The sequence below is a fragment of the Colletotrichum destructivum genome, chromosome 1 (genome assembly GCF_034447905.1).
Source record: "Colletotrichum destructivum chromosome 1, complete sequence".
Classification (NCBI taxonomy): Eukaryota; Fungi; Ascomycota; class Sordariomycetes; order Glomerellales; family Glomerellaceae; genus Colletotrichum; species Colletotrichum destructivum.
This window is the reverse complement of record NC_085896.1, coordinates 3,063,211-3,086,726: the sequence shown is the minus strand read 5'-3', so window position 1 is coordinate 3,086,726 and position 23,516 is coordinate 3,063,211. Positions and strand designations below refer to the sequence as shown.

The 23,516-nt window shown below is 56.9% G+C and overlaps 6 protein-coding genes across 6 annotated transcripts; 4 read left to right on the top strand and 2 right to left on the bottom strand.

Moving 5' to 3' along the window:
- Nucleotides 1-1,495: 1,495 nt before the first annotated feature.
- CDEST_00929 (Putative serine/threonine-protein kinase, active) lies at nucleotides 1,496-5,263 on the top strand. Its single transcript, XM_062917088.1, has 6 exons — nucleotides 1,496-2,183; nucleotides 2,428-2,567; nucleotides 2,681-3,808; nucleotides 3,885-4,138; nucleotides 4,207-4,581; nucleotides 4,637-5,263. The coding sequence occupies exons 3-6, from the start codon at nucleotides 2,960-2,962 to the stop codon at nucleotides 4,662-4,664; spliced, it is 1,506 nt and encodes a 501-aa protein (XP_062773139.1). The 5' UTR covers nucleotides 1,496-2,183; nucleotides 2,428-2,567; nucleotides 2,681-2,959; the 3' UTR covers nucleotides 4,665-5,263.
- Nucleotides 5,264-6,018: 755 nt separating this feature from the next.
- CDEST_00928 (Putative corA, transmembrane region) lies at nucleotides 6,019-8,611 on the top strand. The gene is made up of 7 exons (XM_062917087.1): nucleotides 6,019-6,325; nucleotides 6,460-6,531; nucleotides 6,625-6,686; nucleotides 6,756-6,937; nucleotides 6,999-7,603; nucleotides 7,681-7,870; nucleotides 7,960-8,611. Exons 1-7 carry the CDS (start codon nucleotides 6,239-6,241, stop codon nucleotides 8,202-8,204), a joined length of 1,443 nt encoding a protein of 480 aa, XP_062773138.1. The 5' UTR covers nucleotides 6,019-6,238; the 3' UTR covers nucleotides 8,205-8,611.
- A 362-nt stretch (nucleotides 8,612-8,973) lies between these two features.
- Nucleotides 8,974-11,825, top strand: CDEST_00927 (Putative C2 domain, phosphatidylinositol-specific phospholipase C, X domain, C2 domain superfamily; the record flags this gene model as incomplete). The annotated part of the gene is made up of 2 exons (XM_062917086.1): nucleotides 8,974-11,182; nucleotides 11,311-11,825. The coding sequence occupies exons 1-2, from the start codon at nucleotides 9,607-9,609 to the stop codon at nucleotides 11,823-11,825; spliced, it is 2,091 nt and encodes a 696-aa protein (XP_062773137.1). The 5' UTR covers nucleotides 8,974-9,606.
- A 2-nt stretch (nucleotides 11,826-11,827) lies between these two features.
- Nucleotides 11,828-13,340, bottom strand: CDEST_00926 (uncharacterized protein). Its single transcript, XM_062917085.1, has 2 exons — nucleotides 13,232-13,340; nucleotides 11,828-13,167 (listed from the first exon to the last, which is right to left on the bottom strand). The coding sequence occupies exons 1-2, from the start codon at nucleotides 13,253-13,255 to the stop codon at nucleotides 12,214-12,216; spliced, it is 978 nt and encodes a 325-aa protein (XP_062773136.1). The 5' UTR covers nucleotides 13,256-13,340; the 3' UTR covers nucleotides 11,828-12,213.
- A 2,647-nt stretch (nucleotides 13,341-15,987) lies between these two features.
- CDEST_00925 (Putative histidine phosphatase superfamily, clade-2, histidine acid phosphatase active) lies at nucleotides 15,988-18,251 on the bottom strand. The gene is made up of 2 exons (XM_062917084.1): nucleotides 16,514-18,251; nucleotides 15,988-16,454 (listed from the first exon to the last, which is right to left on the bottom strand). Exons 1-2 carry the CDS (start codon nucleotides 17,945-17,947, stop codon nucleotides 16,341-16,343), a joined length of 1,548 nt encoding a protein of 515 aa, XP_062773135.1. The 5' UTR covers nucleotides 17,948-18,251; the 3' UTR covers nucleotides 15,988-16,340.
- A 1,733-nt stretch (nucleotides 18,252-19,984) lies between these two features.
- On the top strand, nucleotides 19,985-23,436 carry CDEST_00924 (Putative alpha/Beta hydrolase). Its single transcript, XM_062917083.1, has one exon. The coding sequence runs from the start codon at nucleotides 20,752-20,754 to the stop codon at nucleotides 23,269-23,271; it is 2,520 nt and encodes an 839-aa protein (XP_062773134.1). The 5' UTR covers nucleotides 19,985-20,751; the 3' UTR covers nucleotides 23,272-23,436.
- Nucleotides 23,437-23,516: the final 80 nt, after the last annotated feature.

The window sequence follows — 23,516 nt, the reverse complement described above, 5'->3', positions numbered from 1 at the left end:
GAAGAGTGAGGGACGATCGCTGACTAGTGCGGACTCGCGTTGTTAAGGACGGCGACGGGCAGACGGGAACGTGAGGGTGAGGGGAAGAGGAATTGAATTCGATGATCCAAAGTCTTGTTACATTCGCGGCGTAGCGTGCAAAGGTAGGTTGCGGTTGAGCGCAAGCGCGTGCGGAGTCTCTAGGGTACGTACCCCTCTACGGACGGGTACCTAGGTATGTAACGCTCAGTGGCGGAGACGACTCGAGGAGGAAGAAGCGGGGAGACAGCAGGCTCAGCAGCTAAGAATGAGATGAAGGGCCGCCGGCCAAGGTGCCGTGCGTCTCTGTGTCTCCCACTATTTCAGGTGAGGTTGGAATGGGCACTGCACTGGGCCTCAAAATCGCCTCGAGAGAGGATACCTTGCACTTGCGACAGAGAGGTGTTGGACGACTCTGGCTGGGGTTTTGGCTGTCACGCCAAGGTGCATGGCGTGAGTACTTAGGCTAGCTACGTAAGGCAGATCCAGGGCAGAAGCATCATGACCCCGCGCCTTCGCATCACCTTTGGTTTGTCCGCACACATCGACATCGACATCAACATCGGCATCAACATCGATTGCGGCAGCTGGAGGAATGAGGGAGACTTGCACTGGTAGTTGGCTAGGTGGCTCGATCCAGCTTATAGAATTCGATATCGACCTGGGTACCTGTGACCTGTCAAGATTCACGTCAGGTTATCCGTATTTGGCTTTGCTTTACCCCTACCCCACCTCAGCTGGGCCTGCTCGCAAGCTTGTTGGTTGTTGAACTTGGCACACACACACGACGCCTAGGTGCTGGATCTCGCTGGTGGCGGCAGCAGCAGAGCAATTTGTCGGTAGCTTCAGAGCAACGATGAATGAAGCGACATGCCTCGGGTTGAGATGAAGTTATAGAGAAATTCGGGCAAGACATCGATGCCAGCTAATGCCAGCTAATGCCACTACTGCCCCGGTGACCAAGTCACATCGTTGCCAAACCATAGACGAACCTGACGTTTTTCACCAACCAGTCGAACGAACGCGTGGACAAGCAACCGAGTCCTGCATCATGATTGTCAACACATGCTGCTTCCCGCCCGACTCTATCTCTGTCTCGGCCTCTGTCTCTGTCGTCTCTGTATCCAGCCCCCTCGGAACCATGAACTACCTGCTTATGGGGCTGGATCGTCGTCTTGGTTCTCGTCCTCAGCAGTTGTCTTGATCTCGGCTGTGCCCCCAATTAGACAGTAGGTACCCTACGCCGCTACGGATGCTGCAGTCGACTGCACCAACCTTCGTACATTACTCGGCTTGCCCAGCCTGTGCTCTCGCCTTCCCTGCCCCCCCATGCCGTTCCCGTCCATGTAAACGCGGGCGTCAAACCAGACTGAACCACTTCCGCCTCCGCCCACTTTACATGCCCACTTCCTCCACCATCACGGCCGCGGCCAGAAGCTGCCCCTCCCGTCGTCCCCCCCCCCCTCACTACTGTATCCGTACGCAGCAGACGCCGCAGACGCAGACAGCAAAAGTGAGAGGTGCCAATTAACCCTCTGCTACTACATCATCAGTATCGACCTCAGCTTGAGCTGTCTCTTTTTTCTCTATCCTATTTCCCCTCCCACCCCTCCATCTGCTCGCTCCCCTGACCTTTATTTATCCTATTTTCTCTCGTTTTCCACCTTCATCCAATCAGCCACCCTGCGACAACTTTGGCCTCCTGGACAAATCATCACACTGAGGAGCTCCCTGGTGTCATACAGCACGACCCAATTGATCGCTACCAGACCGCGCGAGCTTGTCGTTTAATCTTCCCAGGTCCCCATCCAGTCTCCAGTTATCGGGTGCGCAACGACTCAGTCACCACCTCCTTCGGCACCTGCCTGCCTTTCCACCTTCGCCCAAACAGAGTAACGGATCCTGCACCCGTCGCCCAGCTGGCCCTGTCGTCCCCGAAACCTTCAGACGGAGCCGCCGCTGTCAATCAATCGATCCGGCTGTCTCTTGGTCAGGAAGGAAAAGAAGAGGGAATAACGAAAGAAACCGAGGGCAGAGACGAGCCAACAATTCTTCCCCCGTCTGGCTTTACGGGCCCTTCTGTCACTTTCGCAGTCTCGTTCGGTCTGGGGAAAAGGGAACCCCTGAAAGAAAGGGCGCCGCCGCCAGCTTTTGAATCAGTTTGTGTACGTTCTTCCCCCTCCATTCCATCTGACGCCCGCCCGCTCCCCCCGTTCTGCTCTCTTGTCGTATTCTTCTTCCACCTCTTTCCCCCCTCCTCCTTTGTCAGGTGCGGCTTGTTTTCCTCGCTTCTCTTGCTATATTTCATGGCTCATGTCGTGGGACTGCCACCTCTCGAACCTTGCAATTCGTCCCTCATTGGTTAGACTTCCGATCTGCGGCGGAAAACTTACACCATATGTGGTCCAGCGCAAACCAAATAGAGGCTCCCGCTTGTCCCGCTCTGCCGTCTGCGCGAGAATTCCATCCATCACCAAATTGCCTGACTTTTGCCTTGCTGCCAACGGCCCGGCTACTTGCATCTTTGTAGAATCCATTCCTCGATACTTGTACGTATTTTCCCCAATTGCAAGAGCTTCTGTCGCCTCTTGACAGACGTTCTCTTGGCCTTTCTCCTCCAAAGGCTACGTCAACCTGGCCCCATTGTTCCTGACGACAATAGGCGCGGCTTTCCCACTTCACTTGCTGCAGCTGCAGCTGCTGAAGAAGCACAGCTCAGCTTTCCCCGCGATCCTCTTTTGGGCCAATTCACTGCTCACCTTGCCCCCAAAGCAACAACGAGCTTAACCGGGCTCTTCCTTGAACCGACGGGTCACTTTGCGACTATTCTGTCCTCCATAACCAAACTGCAAACGTCGTAGGTCCCAACCTGCTTTTACGCCCGCCCCGTCACTTCCTCAAGGGGCACGCAGCCCTTCTTCCACCCCCCTCCAACGCTCATATGCCTACCCTCGGCTTCCTCAAGAAAAAACGGACGAGGGAGGCCAATCAGGATTCTCAAGGCTCCAGTCTACCCACCAGCCCGGTAACGCCTACCTCATCGAAGCCCTTTGACAGTTCCATCTCGACCACCATTTCCTCGCTGTCATCCAATTCCCAGCAGGGGCTGAAGCAGCACGACGATCCGGCTTCGTCCGAGGCGGCGAAGCAGCAGCAGATGTACCCCGTCACCGTCCACCCGCCCAGCCAGCCACCCTACAACCACCAAGCCGGATCGCAGCAGAACCTCCCCAGCATCAACAACCTAATCAACCCGACTCAGCAAGACGGTTCGAACAACGGCCATAACTACCTAGCCCAGCCGACCCAATCCTCCCAGCCGAACCCGAGCCCCGGAACCGATCCAGCCAGACTGCAACAGCAGCAAGCCCAGTCGATGCTGCACCCGCCGCCGCCGCAGCAGCAGCAACAGCAGCAACAGCAACAACAGCAACAACACTTCGGCATGCAGCAGCAGGCGGTGGACCAGCAGGTCCGTCAGACCAAGGGGAAATATACATTGACCGACTTTGACATCCTGCGGACGCTGGGGACTGGTAGTTTCGGAAGAGTGCATCTGGTTCAGTCCAAACACAACCAGCGCTTCTATGCCGTCAAAGTGTTGAAGAAGGCGCAGGTCGTCAAAATGAAGCAGGTCGAACACACCAATGACGAGAGGAAGATGCTGGGCGAAGTCAAGCACCCCTTCCTGATCACGTTGTGGGGCACGTTCCAGGACTCCAAGAACCTGTACATGGTGATGGACTTTGTTGAAGGTGGCGAGCTGTTTTCGTTGCTAAGAAAATCCGGGGTATGTGCAATTTTAAATGCTTCCGGCCCTCATCCTGCCCCCGTCCGAGCTAACTCGGCCCTCTCTCTGCTCGCAGCGCTTCCCTAACCCTGTCGCGAAATTCTACGCCGCCGAAGTCACGTTAGCGCTCGAATATTTGCACTCGAGGAACATCATTTACAGAGATCTCAAGCCCGAGAATCTGCTGCTCGACCGGCATGGGCACCTGAAGATAACAGATTTTGGTTTTGCCAAGCGAGTGCCAGACAAGACATGGACGCTTTGCGGTACCCCCGACTACTTGGCGCCCGAGGTCGTCTCGAACAAGGGTTACAACAAATCGGTAGACTGGTAAGGTGTCCTTTGGCCGAGACAGCAATGTTTTGCTTTCTCTCGCAAGCGTTAACCCCCGGTCGCAGGTGGTCTCTGGGAATTTTGATATACGAGATGCTGTGCGGGTACACGCCGTTTTGGGACAGCGGGTCGCCAATGAAGATCTACGAAAACATCCTCAAGGGCAAGGTGAAGTACCCTGCCTACATCAACCCGGATGCCCAGGACCTTCTGGAGAAACTGATCACGGCGGATCTCACCAAGCGACTGGGTAACCTGTATGCCGGACCGAACGATGTCAAGAACCATCCGTGGTTCACGGAGGTTACGTGGGACAGGCTCGCCCGCAAAGACATTGACGCACCCTACACGCCCCCGGTCAAGGCCGGCGCGGGTGACGCTAGCCAGTTCGACAGGTATCCTGAGGATCCCGAACGATACGGCTCATCCGGACACGACGAGTGGGTTCGCCCCTTTGAGTGTGTGATTAGGGGTATTGCTAACGTGACATTCCAGATACGGCCATCTATTCACCGATTTCTAACGTCTCGCTCGGAGGGGGTTGTGAAAGTCGCGGAAGGTGCGTGCTTGCGTGTCCCGGCCCGCAAGCAGTGTTCGAGTAGAGTAGTAGAGGGCGCTTGGCAGCCTTTGGAGGTATCGATGTTGGCGTCTGCACTGCTTTGGGCGCCTGGTCGACGGTTTGGAAAACGGTTAGGAAAGCAATAACAGTGGAGAGGGAGAACTTTAAGGTGAAGGCTCGAACGGTCCTGGAGATTGGAAAAGTGCAACAAGAGCAGACTTGTCATCGTATCCCTTGGTTACATCAATACCTAACAGCAATTATGTTTCAAAGTGAAGGTTAGGCGAGTAGGCAGGGGGCGAGAGATGGGGCATGATGGTCCGGATTGTCACTGAAAGGGGAGGGGAGGCCGCCAGGCGTGGGAATTGGCGGATGAACTAGTTCTCTCGAAGAGTGAATGATGAATGGCCAGAGCGAAGCTGTACTAATTGGCGGTCGGCGTCTGCAATAACACAAATGACGGGCGCCATGTGGGAATGCAATGGAAATCAAGCATGCATGTTGTGCAGGAGTCTTGGTGGTGATTTCCGAGGAACCTCTCTATCCACTCCTAACTCCAAGATGAATTAACCAGCCGGTCCCTCGCGCTATTGGTGTTGGGTCACAGTGTCCCCTTCCCCCCACGCCGTGAGCTAACTAAGCGTTCAAACAAGCTCCAGAGCCCCCCCCTCCCCCTTATCCAAGCCTATTAATGCAGAGAGAAAGAGCGGTTCGTTCTGGCGGTGACAGGGTGGAGTGCGGGGATTCTTCGCCAGGGCCGCGGGACGGACGGGTGGTCTTAACTCCTCTTGACAGTACCTACCTTAGTAGTAGTTAGAAAATACCTACTTACCTGGTTAGGGACAAAGCTTCAACTCTGGGCGGGCATCAGGAGATTCACGTTCTTAGGTCGTTTGATACACCATGTAGGGTATCTATGTATGCATATATGTAGACGACATGAAATACCCGCCGGAATTCCCTGTCCAGATTCTCATCACACGAAAGTGCACAAACACCGTGGCAAGGTGAAGAAGGTCTCCGTCGAAAGTGGGCGATTTCGCTGTGGGTGGTGGTAGTGGTCTTGGCCAATTGCGAGACGGGCAGAGTGCAGGTTGCATACAGGTACCTAGGTAGGTCCAGTGAGATACCTAGTTGGATATGGGCCGGACTGGACCTGGGTCCCAAGACCCGAGACCCAGGCTTGCCAGGAGACCGCCCCCCTCGACATGGACCGCTGCAATCGGTGCAGACAATGGTGCAAAGTCACGGGGCTGGGCGGCTTATGAAAGGAGCCCGTCTGGAGCCATGAGGTCGACCTGCAGGAGCCTCCAAACCTCTTTTTCCTTTCTCTCTCTTCCTCTCCCTCTCTCTCTTTCCTTTGCCGGTTGGTGTAGCCTTGTTTGTTGCTGCTGCTGCTGCTGCTGCTGCTGTTTTCCTGTTCCTCCGCCGAAGTCGAGGTACTGTGTCAATTAGCGTTTTATGGTCTACGTCGTATCTGCTGGCTCAATTGATATATACCTACCTTCCTTAGTACCTACCTAGGTAGGGAGCTCAAGATGGACGACTACATGTTCCGCGAGCATGTCAGCAAGTGCCGCCAGATCTCGGAAGCGACGCATTATGTTGAAATTCTCAACTATTCGGTGAGTTCTGAGTTAGATGCCTCTTACTTTTTCTTGCCCGAGAGACGGCATTACATAGCTGGATGAACGGGCCACAGGCGCGGAAACGCGGTTTCTCCATGAACAGCGAGAGACTAAAGCCAATTGACTTTCAGGACCCATTCTACAACACGTGCGAGGAGCACCCTCTAACCATGGACGAATTTGACAACTTCCTCCACCGACGGGTATGTAAGACCATGTGACAATAAACACAACCGCAATCCTTCGTGAGAGGCTTTCGATGAGAATCAGCGCGGCTGATAATCAGGTTCCTCCAGGGCGCGTTCGAGCCGGCAAAGGTCAAAGAGGACGTCAAACTGCTCAACGGCATTCGATTAGTGTACGTAACATCCACCAAGCATTCGGTGTGAGAGGTCGTGGGGAGGGGGGCTGACTGACACTTGGACAGACTCCAGAAGAATGCCAAGCACAAGGACACATTTACACCGCATACGATCACCTTCACGGCAGATGCCTACCAGTCCATGGTCCGCGCCATGCGGCTGCCCTTCAGAGCCATCGAGGGCACCAGCGTCGTTGGGCCATTCTTCTGGTGTGCCTATGACCAAGACGACGATGATCCCACTCTACGTTGGTCTTGCCGATTGCAGAGAACCGATTGACTTTTGCCACTACTGACCAGCCGTCCCAGAAATCATCTTCCGCAAGTCCGACGTCCGCAAGAAGGGGAAGACGCGCGGGTGGGAGATTATGCTCTCGCACTGCTTTAGCAACGGCATCACGTCGGGCTACGTCAAGGGCACACCGAGCTCCGACATCGTCGCAGCGATCCAACACCTCACGTTCTGCGCGCGTCAGGTGGGCCACCCGATGCTCTTGCCCATCATCATCCTATCGCACGACCTGTCGTCGCAGAACGACCAGAAGCAGCGCGACGCCCGCGACTGGCTGCGCAAGCTCGAGCACGCCGTCAGCATGCGCAACGAGATCGAGGACGAGGAAGGCTACGTCAGCAAGGACGGGTACCTCGAGGTCGACGCCATCAGCCGTGACCTTGTCGAGTGTCATAGCCAGGTGCTGTGGAAGCGGCCGCAAGCGTACCTGGAGATCGTCAAGGAGATCGAGGCCGGGCTGCATAAGTTCAAGGAGAAGGTGCCTGCCGACCACCTCACGCCCGACCTGGACAAGTTGCACCGGAGCATGATTGCCAGGTTGGACTTTTACCGGCTGAAGCTCAGGGGCATTGAGAATTACCAGGCGACGACGTTGGAGAGGCTACACATCCAGCGGAGTGCGGTACGGTTTTTTCTTCTGGTCTCGGGAGGTCCCGTTTGATGAAAACTGCTGGCTGTGATGCTGACAATCAAGGACAGCTATACAACCTGCTCTCTCAGCGAGAGTCCAAGATTCAGTTTCAGATGGCCGGTGAGCAGCGCAGACTGGCGCACGCCAGCAAGCGGGACAGCACGGCGATGAAGACTATCTCGTTGCTCGGTGCCGTGTTCCTGCCAGGGACCTTTCTCGCGTCCGTTTTCAGCATGACGTTTTTCGATTTCGGAAACGGTGAGTTTTGGATCCTTGACGGTCTAGCACTTGAAGGCTAGCCATTGGCCAGGTACCGCGGATCACCACGGCTGACACCCGCGGAACAGGAGCGGACCCGGTCATCTCCAAGGAGCTCTGGGTGTACTTCGCCATCACGATACCGTTGACAATCGTCATCGTCGGCGGGTGGATCGTGTTCGACCGGCGGCGCGAGGGCAAGTTCGCCTCCGAAGACGCGGATCTGGAGAAGAACATTGAGCACATGGAGGCGGACATCATGGCCATGATGCGGAAGCGGACGATGAGCAAGGCCAACACGTGGACGTCGGTCACGTCGCCCATACGGCCATGAAGGCACCCTGCAGCTCGGTCGACGTGAGGGTTGTCAGAGGGAAGCGAAAGAGCGTGAAAGGCGCGATCTCATTGTGAAAACAGAACCCAAAAAGTTGCGGATTTCAACTTTCTGACGAAGAAGGGAGGGGGTGAATGGTGGATGGACATGTGCATAAAACTACCCCTATCACGCCTTACGACCTGACGACATTTATGAGCGAACTTTTTTTTTTTTGGTTACATATATCTATTTACAAAAACGACATTGGGTATTGTTTTGAACAGAAAGAAACTGGATCCCTCTCCCTCGTTCCTGGGTCAGATCGAAGACGGTAGGTATCAAATGAGCCGGGATGAACGTGATTGTGAGCACAAGCATGAGCGTGTGAGCTTTGGCCCACTCGAACGGGTGCGGGCCGTTCCTCGTATTTTGGACGTTCATGCTCATGCTCGTGGGGGGACGGGAGTCGTGTCATGTCTTGGCAATAGATGGTGTCGGACTATATGAGTTCACCCCAACAGTAGCAGTCTTTGGTTTTGAGATGCTATTAACCACAAGTGCTCTCAACCGTCATTCCAGAGGTTTCTCTACGAGGTGAAGCTCAGAGCAGGGGTATCAGACGGAGACCTGGCAAAGGGTACTAAAGTGAGGGGTGAATGGCGGGGGTTGGCACTATCGATAAGCGGGGAGGTTTGCTGTCAGACGGTCTGGACTGGATGGCCGCTGGGGAAGGGTTCTCTTTACCGCCAAAAGAAAAGAAAGAGGACCCTGCAACGACATCCCAACGAACCACACGAGAGGACTCACCGCACACACCCCGACACCACCCCGCTAGCTACCCATTCCAGGAGCTGCCACGAAGTCAAGAGCCACTGGACCTTTAGAGAGACAGAGCGCTCTCGTACCGACCGCCCCAGGAAGAACCACTCGGCTTCTGTGCCACCCTTGCCAAGCTGAAACTGACTGGATCGTCGGTTTCCCTATTTCTTTCTTGATGTACCAACGAGAAGGAGGGGAGCGGGTCAAAACAAGATTATCCCCCCTCCCCTCTACCGAAGCTGCGGGAGCTTGGCGGGGCGACGTAAGGGAAGCCCGCCCACATATATCAAGCAAGTCCGGGATAGCGAGCCGAGCATTACAGCACATACATCAGTAGCTAGCTCGACCTAGCTCGACCTACCTACCTCGGACTCTACGTCTTCCTTGTCACAAGCTCACGCTATTGACGCTTAGTGGTTGAGTTGAAGCCAGCACGCGAGAGACGCTGATTTGTATCTCGTCGTCTCACCTCTCTGCTTGCCTCGCTTTCTTCCATCCTCTCACCTCCTCTCCACTCTTGACTTTACTCTCAGTCGCTTCTGTTACACCCACCCGCTCGACTCTCAACCCTCACCGCCTCACGACATCAACATCGATAACCATGGAAGACACCGTAGCCCAACCTGCGGCCACCACGGCCGGCAGCAAAACGACGACCAGGCCACCGCTCCAAGCCCAGGCCGGCGGCGGTGCCAGCGAGTCGCAGCGCACCGTCAAGACGCTCAAGGACTCCGTTCTCCCCCACCTGACCAAGATATTCAACGCCCACGCCGGTCAGGCCGACCAGAAGTGGCACAAGGAGCAAATAGCGTCTTTTGTAAAAAACGTCCAGGCCGAGGAGACGGCCGACTGTCTCACAGCATTGGCCACGGGGGCCGCCCCGGAGGAGCTCGACTTCAGCGGCTTCCTCAGCTACATGGCCTCCTCGGCCTCGGCCGCCACCGCCCCGGCCCGCGAGCAGGACCTGACGTACCCGTTGTCGAGCTACTTCATCAGCTCCAGTCACAACACGTACCTTACTGGGAACCAGTTGTACAGCGAGTCGAGCACCGACGCCTACAAGAATGTGCTGCTTCGGGGTTGCAGGTGCATCGAGATCGACGTGTGGGACGGCGATGATTCCGACAACGAGGATGACACGTCCGTCAGCAGCAGCGATGATGAGGCCGTCGCCGCCGCCGCTGCGGCGGGTGTGCCGCAACCCAAGAAGGAGAAGCGGAGCAAACTCAAGATGCTCAAGGATAAGATGCCTGGTTCACTCGCGAGCAGGTTGGAGAAGACGTCGCTGGGGAAGAAGATGGATGAGAGGATCGAAAAGTCCACGAGCCCGCCGACAGAGACCGCCACCCCTCCGCTCTCGGTCGGGGCTCAGCAAGCAGCAGCCCCCGCTGGATCGGATACGCTGCAGAAGACACGTTCTCCCAGACTCTACCCTATCGAGCCCCAGGTGTTTCACGGTTACACACTCACCAAGGAGGTGCCCTTCCGACACGTCTGTGAGACGATCCGCGAACACGGCTTCGCGGCGGCCGACACGCCGCTCATTGTCAGCCTCGAGGTTCATTGTGGCGCCGAACAGCAGGAGATCATGGTGCAGATCATGGAAGACACGTGGAAGGGCCTGCTGATCCCGGTGCCCGACGCCGAGCCTGCGGAGCTGCCGCGTCCTGCGGACCTGATGGGCAAGATCCTCGTCAAGGTGAAGTACGCACCGCCGACGGGGCCCGAGACGGACGCGCTGGACGACGACGAGGGCGAAAACGGGTCCCCGTCACCGCCGCTGCCGGGCGCGGCAAACAAAAAGGCCGCGTCCAAGACGAAGCCGAGCAAGATCATCCAGGCCCTCAGCAGGCTGGGCGTCTACACACGCGGTGTTTCCTTCAAGTCGCTGACGCAGGCCGAGGCCTCGATGCCGACGCACATCTTCTCGCTGTCGGAGAAGGGAGTCATGGAGGTGCACGAGAAGCAGGGTGCGGAGCTGTTCCACCACAACCGGCATTTCCTAATGCGCGCGTACCCGTCGGGCCTGCGGATCGGGAGCTCGAACCTAGACGCCCCCGTGTTCTGGCGCCGCGGCATCCAGGTCGTGGCGCTCAACTGGCAGAACTGGGACGAGGGAATGATGCTCAACGAGGGCATGTTCGCGGGCACGGGCGGCTACGTCTTGAAGCCTGAAGGTACGTTGGTTTTGTTGTCTTGTCCCCTTCGTTCCCCCCATCTTGTTTCCCTCTCAAGCTCCCTTGGCATTTATGATCCCATTCACACTACTACAGCTTGTTGATGCTAACTTTGATGAAAACAAAAGGATATCGCTGCGCCAAAGCAGGCTCGCCCCCTGAGCCGATGCAGGGCGTCCCGCAGATCGCCTACAAGACGCTGGACCTCCAGATCGACGTGCTCGCGGCACAGAACCTACCGCTGCCACCTGGTGACACCAAGGTCAGCGGTTTTAAGCCCTATGTCAAGGTCGAGGTCCACGTCGAGTCGCCCGAGGAGCGGCTGCCGGGGGCGCACATCAAGGACGATGGCCGCGAGCGCGAGAGCGAGTACAAGGCCAAGACCAAGTCGAACCGCGGCGTCGACCCAGACTTCAGGGGCGAGGCGCTGCAGTTCGCCGGGGTCCCCGGCGTGGTTGAGGAGCTGACGTTTGTGCGCTTCACGGTCCGGGACGACGAGATCGGGAGGGACGACCTGGCGGCGTGGGCGGCCATCAGGCTCGACCGGCTGCGGTGCGGGTATCGCTTCGTGCATCTCATGGACTGCGAGGGGCGGTTGACGGAGGGTGTCGTCTTGGTGAGGGTCACCAAGAAGTTGTCTTAGATGCCGTACGGCGGGCAGCCGTTGTCCAGGAGTCGAGCGGGGACGAGAGTGCGAGGCTCAGGGTCGGAGGGAGGGGGGTATTTGTTCATTGGCGTCTTTTTTCCCCCCATAGCGCAGCAGCATCCACATACATTGTAAGCATCAATTCGAGCACTCTTATTATCGCATACATCTTGAAAAAAGGCGTGACTTGGTATCAGGATTCATTTCAGGGCTCGCTAGCAAACAACACAAACTTCCATGATGGTAGGCAGAGAGAAGGAAAGGGAGAGAGAGTGCGTGCGTGTCTAGCTCGCAGACAACCCTTCCCACACGACAGCCAAACACCCCACCCCCTTCCCATTCGTCTCCCAGACAGCCGGGGCTACCAAGAGACGCGCGGGTAAGTCTAGTACTCGTTGTCGTCGTTGCCGAACCCAGCCTTCTCGCGCTTGGCCTGGCCCTTGGACCCGAGCTTGTCGCTGTTGAGGAGGTCGCCGGCCTTCTCGAGGATCTTGCCGACCGTGCTGTCGCCCTTCCTGTCCCCGCTGTTGCCGTACGAGTCGTCGTTGTCGTTGTTACGGCGCGTGGTGGAGGATCCGTATGAGTCCGAGGTGTCGTTGTCACGGCGGGTGGAGGAGCCGTACGAGTCCGAGGTGTCGTTGTCGCGACGGGTGGAGGAGCCGTACGAGTCCGAGGTATCGTTGTCGCGACGGGTGGAGGAGCCGTACGAGTCCGAGGTGTCGTTGTCACGGCGGGTGGAGGAGCCGTACGAGTCCGAGATGTCGTTGTCACGACGGTTGCCAGTGGTGGTGGTGCCGTACGATGACTCGTCGTTATCGTAGGTACGGCCCTTGTTCTCCGAGGCGTTGTAGGAGAGCGAGTCGGCGCCGGCGAGGTTGGACGAGGTGGAGTCGAAGGCCGAAGAGCCAGTCTTGCGAGAGGAGCCGTACGAGTCGTCGTTGTCGTTGTCGTTGTCGTTGTTGCGGCGGGTGGTGGAGGAGCCGTACGAGTCCGAAGTGTCGTTGTCGCGACGGGTGGTAGAAGAGCCGTACGAATCTTCGTTGTCACGGCGGGTGGTGGAAGAGCCGTAGGTGTTGTCATTGTCGCCGCGCGATGAGCTGTATGTCGAGTCGTTGCCGCTACGGCCTAGGCCGGAGGAGCCATACGAGTCGGAGGTGTCGTTGTCACGACGCGTGGTGGAGGAGCCGTACGAATCCTCGTTGTCACGGCGGGTGGTGGAAGAGCCGAAGCTGTTGTCGTTGTCGTCGTCGTTGCGGCGGGTGGCGGAGGAGCCGTAGCCCGTGGTGCCCGAGGTGCCGTAGCTGTCCTCGTTGTCCCTGCGGGACGAACCGTAGTTGGACTGGAGATGTTGTTAGTCAACGGCTCTTAGATTCTTCGTCAGCCAAACAGAAAGCACCACTCACGTCGTCGTTGCCGCCGTAAGACATGTTTGCTACTAGTAGTCTAGTTTTTTTTTGGGGAGGGTTTGTTTTAGTTGTGTAGTTGGACTGAGATGAGGAGGGTGATGAGATGATGCAAGGCCGAGGGACAGTGGGAGGGAAACCGAGGAAACGGACGGGTATTTAATGAAGCCTGCGTCTGCCTGCCTGCCTTGGAGCTGTGTCATGATGCCAGTCGTACTCTCACATGTGTTGGTCCCTGCTTGCCATGGGCATATCGCAAAGGACCTGACCCTCCCGATCGACAAGGCAGTGGCCCATCGAGAGGAGGGTCGCACGCTAAGGAGACGCAGGTTTACGCCATATCCGGGACCCCTCCTTTGAACCCGTCGTCAGATTGGTGGCAGGGCATTGCGGCAGGGAAGCTTGATCTGGCCCGCCGTCGGCGTTGTCGTCGTCGTTGTGAACCGGCTCCCTTCCCCCCATCATGCTGCCATGTCGAGCTGAGTGACGGTTGGATCTGGGGGACATTGGACCATGCTTGCGCCACTTGGCACGACGATTAGGGAAACGCTTGCGTTCTTGTGGTCTAGCCCAAGTGCCGGACTAGCTGAGGTCCTCGACCAGGTCTCCCCCCCAGCTTTGAAGGGGCGTGTCTTGGGAGGGGCCAAGTGGGCGGGTTGCAGGGCGAGACGGACAGGAACGAGAGTGGACCAAAGGGAGGGGAACGGGTCCCCCTGAGTATTGATTGGAAAGCTGTGTACGGGCGAAGAGGTGGCATCGACGATGGGCCGGCGCCCGCTCGGCGCAACGGCGGTCAGAGCCTCTCTTAGGCGCCGTCCTTCCCGTCTCCATCTCGTCGTGGCAGCAGCGGACGAGGAAGTAAAACAGGATAGCATCATCTCATCATTTTCTCTTCTGAAGGCCGGATGGAGAAGCTTACACGGCATCGCCATGGCGAAACGGACACCTGGTCCACCGAGATGTCGTCATACCGGGGACCGTTGCGCATCCCCAGGATCGGGGTCGACCCAGCCGGCATCCTGCGTGTCTTGCTCTGCGCTGGCAGGAACAAGACCAACCGAGCCGGTGACACCCACGGCTGGTGCCCGTCGTTGGCGTTTGGGATGTAACCTACCCAACCTGCCCGTAGACTGGTTGTAGCGTAGCAATAGCGTACCAGCAGCGCACTGGCGCCAAGAAACCTGTTTTGGACGACTTGAGAGAGAAAGTGGTGCAATGGTGCAGATTGGAGAGCTGGCGAATTGGGATGATCGGGCGCCCTCCCGCTTGCCTGTTACGGAATGGAAAGAGCTACATACCATTACCGCGGTTTCGGCGCTGCCGGCCACGGAGAGTGTTGTTCCCCCATGTAGCGGGATGGATCGGCCTGGACTCCGAAATGTTGCGCTCTCAAGGTTACCGCCCAAGGGTGGTAGTGGTGGCCGGCCCACCAACACAGCTTGACAGGGGCGGCGGGGTGAAAGCAGTTGCGCGCTTTTGAACGTCCCCGGGTGGATGGTAAAGCTCTCTCCAGCAGGTACACACCGCTAGCTACCCAGGTGGCTAAAGCGTGCGACATTGCGACATCGACTAGCCCCCAATTGCATTTCCACGTGCGCAGGCGACTCGACCAGCCGAAGACATTGCGTTATATCCTATGGGGGGTTCGCGGTTGAGATTTGACGAGCATCTCGATGCGGCGAGGTGTTGGGTTGAGATCTACCCCGCGCGGCGGCTGCAGCTCCTCGCGCGCAAGGGTCTAGATCAGGGAGATGAAAAGGGGGACTCGGAATCTGTAAAGAGACAGACGGCTTCCATCCGGTGTCCTGGGCGGCCTCCGCGAGGGGTGGTAGTAGTGGGTGCACTGGCTGTTGACACGGCACTCGCTTCTGTCTAGTTGACAGCAGGGCTTGGATGTAACGCCATTACTCGTCCAGAGGACGTAAACTTGCGACCAAGTAAGCACCGGTTGCGGCTACGGATACACGCTGGCTTCGACGTCCACGTCTGCGACAGCCTGATGCGCGCCGCCTGTGCCTGCCTGAGCATGGTCAGCTACGACTGCTCACCATACCCTGCCACAGAGCCTAGCCGGAAGCAACCAATGCCAGCCGTACCACCAAGTAACATTGCACAGCTCTCGTCACTGTCTGACATTGTGCGTACCTATCCATCCCGAGGCATACAAGCCATCACAGAGTATCGTAGGCCTCCGTCGTCGTCACCATCACCAGCCCAGCGTGTCTGTTGTAGTCTTCGTTTGGGCCGGAGCCGGCGGTCTGGTCTAGCAGGATTGCATCGAGAAGTCCGCGGTGAGAACACTCATCAACAATGCGAATACTTATGAAGCTTGCAATGCCTCTGGTGCGGATGCTGTTCTCTCATTACTGTCACAAGCCTTCGCATCAACGGCAAATCCCCACGAGTTCGCGATGCTCGATGCTCTCAACAGCTCATCGTGATGGCCGTTACTGTACAGGTGGTCCACGTAGCCGCAGTGATTCTCGAGACTCTATGTTGTTATGTCGGTGCCGGATACCAATGTAAACGAGAAAGCCTTCCGTCCGAGCACGCATGTTGTGCCTGAACACCATGCGACTATCGAAGTAAGTTGCATTCCCTCCCTTGGCAGCACCTCACGATAAGACATTGGACGCCAAGTTGGCCCATACCTCTGGCGGATGCAGCCCTACAGGCGAAGGCCAGTACGTGTTCAATCGTCTGTGCCGTCCCAACGTGGCGTGGCTACAACTGTTCCACCGACAGCGTAAATACCGCCGTTCTCAGTTCTATTTTCACGTCGACAAAAGTCCGATTGTGATACAGGCTGGTTTAGATGCTTTCTCTCAATCGATATCACCCTTTGCTGCTACCACCTCTGCTTACATACGTCTCAGTACACATATCCTGGCTTGACGCAATGGGTTCATGAGACACAGAGCACCAATGACTCTTGAGAAGAATACAAATTTGAAGAATCCAAGTATGTGAGAAGTGACATCTTACACGCTTCAGGGTGATCTATGATAGCCGCATGGCCTTGCTCCTTTCTGGTCTATCATGTAAGCTATACCAACCAAGGCTCGACTCCAGTATCTGTCATGGCGTCATCCAACAGTTCAAACATCAATTAGTATCCTGCCGGCTCAGGCTTGGCCGGGAAGGTGGGCGCGTTGGCGTTCATGCGGCACTGGTCTCTCCAGCTGACAGGCGTGTACTTGTCAACGATGGATTTGAACGCGGTCTGGATCACATGTCAGTTGTTTCGAGACTGGGCTATGATGCATTGATCTGAATTCTTACCAGAGTGCAAAAAGACTCATCGCCTTCGAGGTGGTTACCAGGGGCTTTGCAACCGGGGATCGTCACGGGTTCGTCGTTGTACCGCAGCCTCACATAGTACCCATCCAACTTGTCCTTCTCGGCATCTGTCAACTCGGGAGTCGTCTTACGACCAATGCCGGGGGGCGCAGTGCCCGGTGACGGGGCACTCGCCCGACCGAAGGAGAACCACGAGCTTAACCAGCTGCCATCCTTGGGGACCGGCGCAACCGGTGACTTGGTTGCAGTATCGACTGCGGAAATCCTCGTATCATGGAACATCTCAATGGCAATGTGGCTCGTGAATGGGGGCCACTTGTCAGGGCCGAAGGCCCCCAAGCTCGCCAGCACACCAGCCAGCGTCGTATCGTGACAGCCGCTCATTCCAAATCGGATGGGCTTGGGAGCAGCATCTGGCTGCTTGATTTCGTAGTCACCGTCCGCCGGACTGTGCTCCACGCTTCCAACCATGCGAGCTACGACATCGCCCATCAGACCTCCTATGCCGAGGGTGCGATACTCCTGGCTCTCGGCGTACCCGCTGTACCATTCTTCCACGCCGATTTTCTCGATTATGGCAATGGCCTTGGGATCGTAGAATTCGGAGGGTAGCTTCGTTTGAGGTCCGTGTGCGCGAGTAGCATTGATTGTGTCCATGATGCCACTCAACCGCGGCTTAGAATCCACGGCGATGCGGGCGTCGTTCGGCATCCACTTGCCGAGCTTCTTGTTGAGATAGTCCATCTCCGGGGTGTTGTTCCATCGCTCGGCAGTGCGCTGGGCAAAGGCGCGCGAGAGGGCAGCGAAGCGGCGGCAATTGCCATCGTTGGGGAACAGGGTCTCGTCCTGAGGTGCTCGAGTGAGGAGAGTGAAGGCAGGAAGGTCGGGAGCTCGGTGCTTCGTCGGGTACAGGCCGGACAGGGCCTGCTGAAGGGACTCCAGAGCTCGAGGGACCGGAGTGGAGCGGAGGTAGAGGGACTCGGCATCGGTCAGGTCGGCGGGGAGGAAGCCGAGGCGTTGGACGTAAAGATCACGGAAGCGGCGTCCAAGATTACGGGTGGTCTCTCGACCGCGGTCGGTGAGCATGCCCATGTCGCAGATGTCATCAAGCTCGGCATTGGGGCCGGCGGCGATGACCGGGCTGTCATCGTTGGAGGCGAATGTTTCCAGACGACGCTTCCAGTCAAGGTACGAGTATTCACCCGTGTCAGGGTCAAGGACGGCGGACCGAAGGTGACGGACAGCACGACAGTAAGGCCAGTATGGCGGAAGGCCAGTGTTCTGAAAACGAGGGGTTACTGGAGTTCGTTCGCCGTGGCGCAGGAGGATCTGCACGAGTTGGAGCTTGAGCTGTGGAGGGTAGAGCTGGCGCAGCTCCTCGTCAGTGTAAGGTTGGCGAGGTTCAAGGGTAGTCATAGCTTCGGAGATTATGCGCGGCTTTCGGTTGGGCGGATAGATGAGGGGAGGGAGGGGATGGAGGGGATGGAGGAATGTGTGTGAGACGAGGCCGGACAGAGCGCGCGAGGGAGAAGGGAGGTGGAAGCTCAGAAAACAGGGCACAGGGCGATGGGTGATGATTGATGATGCATATGGGACGAAGACGACGAAAGAGCAGGGTGGAAGGGCAGCTCGGGGAACTGTTACAGCAGCCGCTGCAGCTGTAAGAAGCTGGGGGGTTTCTGTTTGATTTTTGACATGGCAGATGGTCTCAGCAACGGGACTGTCCCTTGGTACTACCTACTTAGCCAAATGCACAGTAGTACCTCAGCCCCAATACCATCTAGCACTGTAAGGTACAGACCACTGATGTACTTACACAAGTTCGGCGGGCAAATCTGACGACGTTGAAACCAAGACCAACAGTGGCGTTGTATTGTTCTGGTCGCGCCGCGGGTGAGGCTTTGGGTTGGCGGCTTGGCCCGGCAATGACGTCCACGGGTACCTACCTACCTACCTGAGCGCTTGGGAGGGGGAAGGGAGGGGAAGAGTGACACTGAAAAATTATGGGGCGACTGGAATTCTTATCGGGACAACACCTCCAACTCCACTCCAGACAGCTGCATCAAGGATTCGGAACACAGCAAGCAACTTTGGCACCGAAGAAGGCCTTCAAAAACGCCGTGGCGCGTCCGTGAGCAGCATGCAGCGCAGCGCGGGAACGGGAGTGTGCCTCGCGCTGGCCGGCTCGGTATGAATTGCTGCGTTGGGCACGCCGTACATCAGCCCAAGCTAGATAGACTAGACTCTGGAATCACCAGAGAACGTCCGAGCAGGGCCCAATCCGATTCTTGGAGCCTCGACTTTGCGGGTTTGAGCTTTCCATCAGGCCATTTGCCCGAGCTTACGCTTGCCAGCAAACACCTAATTATTGTTGCGACCTTGGGATAGGCTTTGTTGACTGTGCCGACCACCAGCCCATGCTTGTACATACTTGTCGAATCCACACTTGCCTCTTCTTCTCACTCACTCACTCACTCACTCTACGGAATATGTGATGGCTTATGCTGCCTTCATTCTACGTCGGGGTTTTATTCATTCATTATAGGCATCCATGTTTTTCATGTGCTGCTTCTCCACATCCCCCCCCCCCCCCCCCCCCCCCCCCCCCCCACACACACACAGTCGTAGACATCGCTGTAAGTATAGATACCTAATCAAGGAAAACTAGAGCCGGATCATCGGGTGCCGCGGGCTCGGAGCTGCCGGCCGTTGATGTTGCTGAGGGTAGGGTGAGCGTCGGGCCAATGAGGCTCTTTTCAAATGGCAGCTAAGAGAAAGCAAACCCTTGACTAGCCTCCGGCGGCGCATGTGATTATGTCAGTGGCAGAGAGGGAAAAAAAGACTGCAAGAGAGAGAGATAGAGAGAAAGAACTGGGGTGTTGGAGAGCGCCCGATGACCGATGACCTGACGTATCCGCGTACTCAACAACAGCCAAGCGAGCACCTTTTCTCCAGGCAATCGATGAATCGCAGCCGCAGCATGGGAAGGCTCTCCATGTGATTGGATCGGCCAAAAAAGCACTCTCACTCTCTTTCTCCCTCTCTCTCAACCCAATTATGCAACGGCGAAGAACAAAAAAAATAAAACAAAAATGACCATGCATGGCCAGTCGTCTCGCTTCGCCCTTTTCCCTCTCCCTACCGAGCGACGCTCGTTGCGTCCTTTGTCCGAGCCTCTCTGTCTCTGACAGAAAATACCTCCCGGTCTCGGTACAGCAAACAACGTCGATCGAGCGCGCGGGAGAAACATCAGTGAGATGAACGAGCCGCCATCTCCTAGCCTAGCCGCATTCGATATCTGGCAGCCTGTGAAGCCCGAGCCCCCCTTCGCAACGGAAGATTTACTTCGCAGTACACGATGTACGGCCGAGGAAGGGTACCCCCTGCTCTCGGGCGAAGGAGGCGCAGCTCTGTGCACATCAGACTTCTGGTCCTTCGACACCATTACACTATCTCAACACTACAATCGTGGTCCCTACACGGCGGGACGACATCAGCAAACTTCCCTTCCGTACTCCGGTCTTGAGTTAGCCACCCACTCTCTCTTGAACTGAGGCGACATGTACCTTGCTTTAGGTCCTTTTCTGTCATGGCGACTTAGCCAAGTCCGGGTACGCACGCACGCTAGACGTAGGAACAAGTGGGCACACGTGGGTTGGCAGATTGCCTCTTCCCCATTGTACGCGTTTAGGTATACGGCCATGCTCGAGTCGTGAGGTAGGTACTCTTGTCGTACTATCTCACCGTCTTCCTCTTATATGATCTACTTGGTGCTTCCCTGCCCCGGAGATCTGGGTCGTCATCGCCAAATCTGCCTTTTCTTCTTCCCCCATACAGGGGCGTTGTGCTGCACCCTCGTCCTCATCACTTTGTCACCTCGTCACCTCAACACCGAATACAACCCAACAACCAACCTCTCTTATCCTCCTACCTCTTACTGGGCCGCAATTGCTCCGACCCAAAATTTCCCCGGATTCTTCGGAACCCTTCTTTTTTTTGCACCTTCGGTTCTGCCATCTCGTTCAGGTCATTATCCCGTGACTGCCTCGGTGCAGCGCTGGCCGGTGTCCACTATCGCGCGCGCCTCCAAAAGAGGATACTGAGCATGTGCCATTGAGCCAATCCCCCGGAACCCCCGGCTGCAAATTGCGACCTTCAAATACCGTCACTTTGCAACCCAGCCCTCACAGCATCTCGATACATACATCGTACAGTTCACAATGGTTGCTATGTCTCAAAAAGAAGGCCTCATCGCGAGGCCGAGTTCGCCGCCGCCGCCGGCTCTTGAAAGGGTTCCGTCTGAAGACCCCATGTATGGTGACGATGACCAAGACGACGCCCAAGCCGTCATGCAGCCTGCGTTGAGCGTTGCTGCGACCCGTCTTACTCTACCGCAAACATCTGCTGCCGAGAGGGCTGCTGCTTTGGAAAGAAAAAGATCGGCTGGTAACATATTCGAACCTGGTCCATCGAGCAGTGATGATGCCGCCAGCTCGCCCGAGTTGACGCCCTTCCCCGACGAGATCCCTACCGATTTTGAGACGGAGCCAGAACTGCGCATATCCCCAGCACCACCCCGCAGACGACAATCGCAAAAGCTTCAGAAAGCAAGGCCTGCCCCGAAGGATTTGCCCTCGCCCTGGCAGTCCAGTCCAAGAAACACCTTCTTCGTCGGCGGGGATGGCGAGGCGCCCAAGAACGCTCTTGAGTCCATATCATTCGGCCAGACAAGGCACAAACGCTCCTCCTCCACGGGAGCCGACGCGCTCAAGAGGTTTTCAAATGCCTTCTCCTCATTCCCAGCACCTTCCTCAATCTTCAATTCATTCTCCTTCTTCACCGCGGCCGCGGAGAGGGCCGAGCCCAAGTCGCCAGTCGACCAGCGGAAGCCAGCGCAGGCTCAGGGCGGAAGGCCGTATAGCAACACGGCTCCCATGTCCAGCGGTGCCAATGGACTCCCTCGATCACAGACCATGTCCAAAGATGCGCCGGGGAACCGCCCTTCTGTGTCTTCAGGGAGGCCTTCCACCACAAGGCCTCGCGTACTAAGGAAAGTCACTTCGGATGATTCGCTCTTGTATCACTCTCTGTCCCGCACATCGTCAATCGGGGACGACGATGGCAGGTTTGACCACGTCAGGGAAATGGCGAATGTGAGAATGAAGGCGATCAAAGACAGTTTGCCCGAGAGACCCACGTTCAAAATGCCCAGCCTGCCCAAGCTGGGGTCGTCGCTGAAGCTAAACGAGGACGGAATGAGTAAGGCCATACCTGAGGCTCCGGCACCAAAGGTTGACAACGACGGATCCTCGACTCTGGATCGGGTTCTGGAGACCTTGACTGGAGACATAGTCATTCTCGGCGGATATCGAGGCTCGATTCTGCGATCGGCGGAACCTCCGCATCACCAGCTGTGGGCTCCTGTCAAGATTGGGCTGAACATGAGGAAAGTCGATCTGGAGGTGGGCCTCGACCCCGAGGATGAGGAAACGATGGAGAAGCGCATCATCCCGTCAGGCATGCTGCAAAACATTGGTCCAATTGACATCTCCAAGAAGCTGTTCAAGAAGATTGGCGCCTGCGAGAACGTTCGGAAAGGAAAGCTGCGATTGTGGGACTACGGCTACGACTGGAGACTGAGCCCTCATCTGCTGTCTCGAAAGATGATCGAGTTCCTGGAAAAGCTCCCGTCGAACCAACCGGGCTCCAAAGAGCCCAGGGGAGCGTTGGTCCTGGCGCACAGTCTCGGAGGCCTCATCACACGTCATGTTGTCAACCAGAGGCCTGACCTCTTCTCCGGCGTGGTCTACGTTGGCACCCCTCAACGGTGTATCAACGTTCTAGGACCCCTGAGAGATGGCGATGCGGTACTCCTGAATGAGAAGATCCTCACTGCTCAGGTCAACTTTTCGCTCAGGACCACGTTCGTCTTCCTGCCCGATGACGGTTTATGTTTCGTCGACAAAGAGACGAAGGAGGAGTACAAGGTCAATTTCCACGACGTCAACGACTGGATCAAATACCGTCTTTCGCCTTGCATTGAACCCCCGTTGCCGTCGCTGACTCCCAAGGAAAAGTCAACAACCTTTGGTTCTCTTCTGTCGGTTCGCAGCCGCAGCTCAAGCGAGAAGAAACAGAACCATACACTGTCGCCATCACTCGCTGACGCGGCGCGCAGGGCAGAGCTGGCCCGCGAAGGGAACATGAACCCGCAGATCGATGGCAACACTCCCAGCCAGGCCCCGAACACGAGGCCGTCACCATTCACCAAGGGGCCGCCCGGGGCGCCGACGCCTGCCAACCGCGCCAGGAACCTCGCCTATCTCCAGCGCGTGCTGGCCGAAGTGAAGCAGTTCCGTACCGAGACACAATTCAATCCAGAACTCTCGCGAGCCAACGCCTACCCTCCCCTTGGCGTCATCTACGGCAAGGAAATCCCCACTGTGTACGCCGTCAAGGTTGCAAGCCGCGAGGCCATCGCCCACGCCGGCGCCTACGACGACCTCATCTTCCGCGCCGGCGACGGCGTCGTCCTCGCGCGCGAGGCACAGCTTCCCGAAGGGTACGAGTTAGTGCGTGGCGGGCGTGTCAGCACCGAGCGCGGGCACCTGACCATGCTCGGCGACATGCCCGCTGTTGGCAAGGCGTTGGAGGCCGTCGTTCGGGGCCGGCGGAAGGGTATCGGCCTGGGAAACGCGACCAAGGAAAAGCTCCAGAGGAGCAGCGTCGTTGAAAGCTAGAAGTTCATCATCACCCGGTCGTGCAGGCTTTGTCTGGCCGGGCTAGGCAAGAACCAATATACCGGGATGGGGCCAGTGCCATCGTGCCTCGGTGCTGGGGCGTCTACACCGTAGCATTCGTTGTACAGTAGTAGTAGATTGTAGCAACAGGATCATGAACATGTGTTTTGTCTTCTTCTTCTATTCCAGAGACAACTGGGACAACGCCCGGAACCCGTGGCGCAAATCTCTCGGGAACTCCTTCA

Excerpts from the sequence above, each read along its gene's own strand:
- CDEST_00925 (XM_062917084.1), bottom strand. The coding sequence starts at position 17,947 with ATGACTACCCTTGAACCTCGCCAACCTTACACTGACGAGGAGCTGCGC. Across the intron at positions 16,455-16,513 it reads ATGAGTCTTTTTGCACTCTG|ACCGCGTTCAAATCCATCGT; the intron begins GTAAGAATTCAG and ends CATGTGATCCAG.
- CDEST_00926 (XM_062917085.1), bottom strand. The coding sequence starts at position 13,255 with ATGTCTTACGGCGGCAACGACGAC. Across the intron at positions 13,168-13,231 it reads CTTACGGCGGCAACGACGAC|TCCAACTACGGTTCGTCCCG; the intron begins GTGAGTGGTGCT and ends CAACATCTCCAG.
- CDEST_00929 (XM_062917088.1), top strand. The coding sequence starts at position 2,960 with ATGCCTACCCTCGGCTTCCTCAAGAAAAAACGGACGAGGGAGGCCAAT. Across the intron at positions 3,809-3,884 it reads CGTTGCTAAGAAAATCCGGG|CGCTTCCCTAACCCTGTCGC; the intron begins GTATGTGCAATT and ends CTCTGCTCGCAG. Across the intron at positions 4,139-4,206 it reads TACAACAAATCGGTAGACTG|GTGGTCTCTGGGAATTTTGA; the intron begins GTAAGGTGTCCT and ends CCCCGGTCGCAG.
- CDEST_00924 (XM_062917083.1), top strand. The coding sequence starts at position 20,752 with ATGGTTGCTATGTCTCAAAAAGAAGGCCTCATCGCGAGGCCGAGTTCG.
- CDEST_00928 (XM_062917087.1), top strand. The coding sequence starts at position 6,239 with ATGGACGACTACATGTTCCGCGAGCATGTCAGCAAGTGCCGCCAGATC. Across the intron at positions 6,687-6,755 it reads CTCAACGGCATTCGATTAGT|ACTCCAGAAGAATGCCAAGC; the intron begins GTACGTAACATC and ends ACACTTGGACAG. Across the intron at positions 6,938-6,998 it reads CGACGATGATCCCACTCTAC|AAATCATCTTCCGCAAGTCC; the intron begins GTTGGTCTTGCC and ends CAGCCGTCCCAG.